Raw genomic sequence first — 2,371 nt, 5'->3', positions numbered from 1 at the left:
AACTATGATGTGTTATTGTTTATGATACAATAATATTTGTTAATTGTGAATAAGACTCACCCTTACATGTTGTCATTTTCAGATTGAGGATAGCGCCTTTTGACTTGGTGAGGATTAGCTCATAAGTCGATGTTTTTAGTATAGCGTCAGGTGTCATGCTCTGATATTGTAACACTGGGGAACGCGAGTTTTGAGTTTATAAGTTTACAAATCTCTTGTTTTGTTTTGAGTTATTTTGTGGGATATAGTATTAAAGATGTTGTACTTATTCGTATGATTTAATTTCCGCTGTGTTAAAATGAGATGTTATGAACTATGATGAATTATCCTTAGTGAATGCATGACAATGACGTACGTTATTTTGTTATTAAATTGAATTATGGCACCCTTGTTTTATGTTAATCTGAATTATTTATTTATTTGCTGCGGGGTTTAGTAGGGTGTTACAGGCTCTCTTGCCTCCATTGTCCTTGAGTTCTGATTCGCTAGGCTCTCTCATAATTCTCAGTAACCCTTCGATTCAAAATGATTGAGCTCCTTGGGCCCATCAGCATCTTCCTGGCATTCTTCTTATGACATCTCCAGAGATATTCTCGAAGGCTTTCATTGCCTTTTGGGTATCCATAGCTTACCCTTTATTTATCCATCATCAGACATCCTTCCAATTCTTCCATTTCTGGAATGGGTTGATCCAGATTCACCATGTTGACCCCCAAGGTTGGGGTTTCAGAAATTCTTATTTTCTCAAGTTTCACCCTAAGGCTTTTAGTAGCCTCACTTGTCTTTCCAAAAAGGCCTTCAGTAACCTTTGGTTCAAACCTTCCTACAGAGGAACCTTCGACATCAGTGTTGAAGGTCATGTTGTCATTTAGGCTTTCAGTAGCTTGCTTTCCTGCCGAGACAATTTTCACCTTCTTAGCTTCATCATCTCCAGCCTCGATCATGTCCACCATGTTGATTTCGACAAGCTCTACATAGTTGGTATCAGCAACATGGAGAGGATCAACATCAACCTTCATGTGGCTTCTGCCCTTATCAGCGAACTTCAAACGAACATCCTTGATAGCATTTTGTATTAGATCCTAGAAAAGAAAACATTGTGAGATTTTATGGCAAAGAAAACCATGATATTTGCAAAAACATTTTTTCTTCCGTTGTTCTAATGGAGGGATTTTGGAATTAGGAGGCACTATCATTTGGACATGTTTTACTAATAAATCGAAAATTTCATCACACTTGGTAACATCGAATGTGTATGTTTGCTAAGGAAATTTGTCATTCTTCTCTACTTCGACATCATTTTTACCATTCGAAGGAGTGAGCATCCTTCAAGAGTATGGGGGTGCTTCTTTTAATTCAACCAAATTTATTTCGACTTCCTTAAAATTATAGGAATCATCAAAAGCTTCGACTTCTTCGTCTTCGGCTTCGACATAAGCTACCCTCTCTTTTTTATAACACTTATTTTCTCTGGCCTTTTCAGCTTTTAATCGTTCAACTTGTCAAACTCCATATGCTAACTAGGCCATATCTCTTAGATATTGGGTGTCTAACGTCTTTTGAATTGAATAATCTAGCCCACCTGCGGCCATTTCGACCAACCTGGTTCAGGTACAGCTGTAAAACATCTAGATTTCAATAAACGGGGCCTATTCAGATAATCATCTATAGGTTCAGTAAACTTTCTTTTAATGCTAGCCAATTCTTTAAGACTTATCTTAGTCGCCCCCATGCAAAATTGCTCATGGAACATTCTTTCTAGATGAGGCCATGCATCTATAGAGTTTGGTGGCAAAGTAGTGAACCATGTAAATGCATTTTTTGTTGATGAACTATGAAAATACTTTATTCTTAGATTTTCACTATTTGCCAAATCCCCTGCCTCAGTCAAATATCTGGCTATGTGTTCTACAGTTGATTCACTAGTATCCCCTGATAATTTTTTGAACTTGGGGACTTTAGAACCTCTTGGTAGTTCTGTTTGTGAGATAAAGTCCATTATAGGGGATGTATAATTTGAGTGTCGAAGCCCTGTGTTCAGGTCATTATTGGCAATGATTCTTTCGATCATGGTAGTCAAGTTATTCTCAGCCACCATGATATCTTGTCTAACCCTATGGATGACTTCGTCTGCATTTTGATCTCTATTAACCATCACTACTCTCCTAGGATGATCCCCAGGGATTTATTGTCGAATCCCTTGTTGTTCTACCCTTGCCCCCATGTCTCTTTCGACAATATTTTGTCTGGGTGGTTGAATTTGATTAATGGTTGGTTCTTCCTGAGTCCCTTATGAGTTTTTCCTATGTCGAACTGATGGTTGGGGAGCCCCAAAAAATTCTTCGATGCACGCCATTTACGTTGATAATTA

The 2,371-nt window shown here is 38.0% G+C and overlaps 1 protein-coding gene across 1 annotated transcript; it reads right to left on the bottom strand.

Annotated features, from left to right (window-relative positions):
- Window positions 1-635: 635 nt before the first annotated feature.
- On the bottom strand, window positions 636-2,155 carry LOC131634002 (uncharacterized). The gene is made up of 3 exons (XM_058904669.1): window positions 1,966-2,155; window positions 1,583-1,878; window positions 636-1,082 (listed from the first exon to the last, which is right to left on the bottom strand). Exons 1-3 carry the CDS (start codon window positions 2,153-2,155, stop codon window positions 636-638), a joined length of 933 nt encoding a protein of 310 aa, XP_058760652.1.
- Between the last annotated feature and the right edge of the window lie 216 nt (window positions 2,156-2,371).

Source organism: Vicia villosa, unplaced genomic scaffold, assembly GCF_029867415.1.
Source record: "Vicia villosa cultivar HV-30 ecotype Madison, WI unplaced genomic scaffold, Vvil1.0 ctg.001202F_1_1_3, whole genome shotgun sequence".
NCBI classification, from domain to species: domain Eukaryota; kingdom Viridiplantae; phylum Streptophyta; class Magnoliopsida; order Fabales; family Fabaceae; genus Vicia; species Vicia villosa.
Note: the sequence above shows the minus strand (reverse complement) of the source record. Positions and strands in the feature narration are given on the sequence as shown.

What these genes read in the sequence shown, in the direction of transcription:
- LOC131634002 (XM_058904669.1), bottom strand. Translation starts at nt 2,155, where the DNA reads ATGGTTAATAGAGATCAAAATGCAGACGAAGTCATCCATAGGGTTAGA. An exon ending in ACAAACAGAACTACCAAGAG is followed by an intron (nt 1,879 to 1,965) that starts GTTCTAAAGTCC and finishes TGACTGAGGCAG; the next exon opens with GGGATTTGGCAAATAGTGAA. An exon ending in GTTGGTCGAAATGGCCGCAG is followed by an intron (nt 1,083 to 1,582) that starts GTGGGCTAGATT and finishes TTTCTTTTCTAG; the next exon opens with GATCTAATACAAAATGCTAT.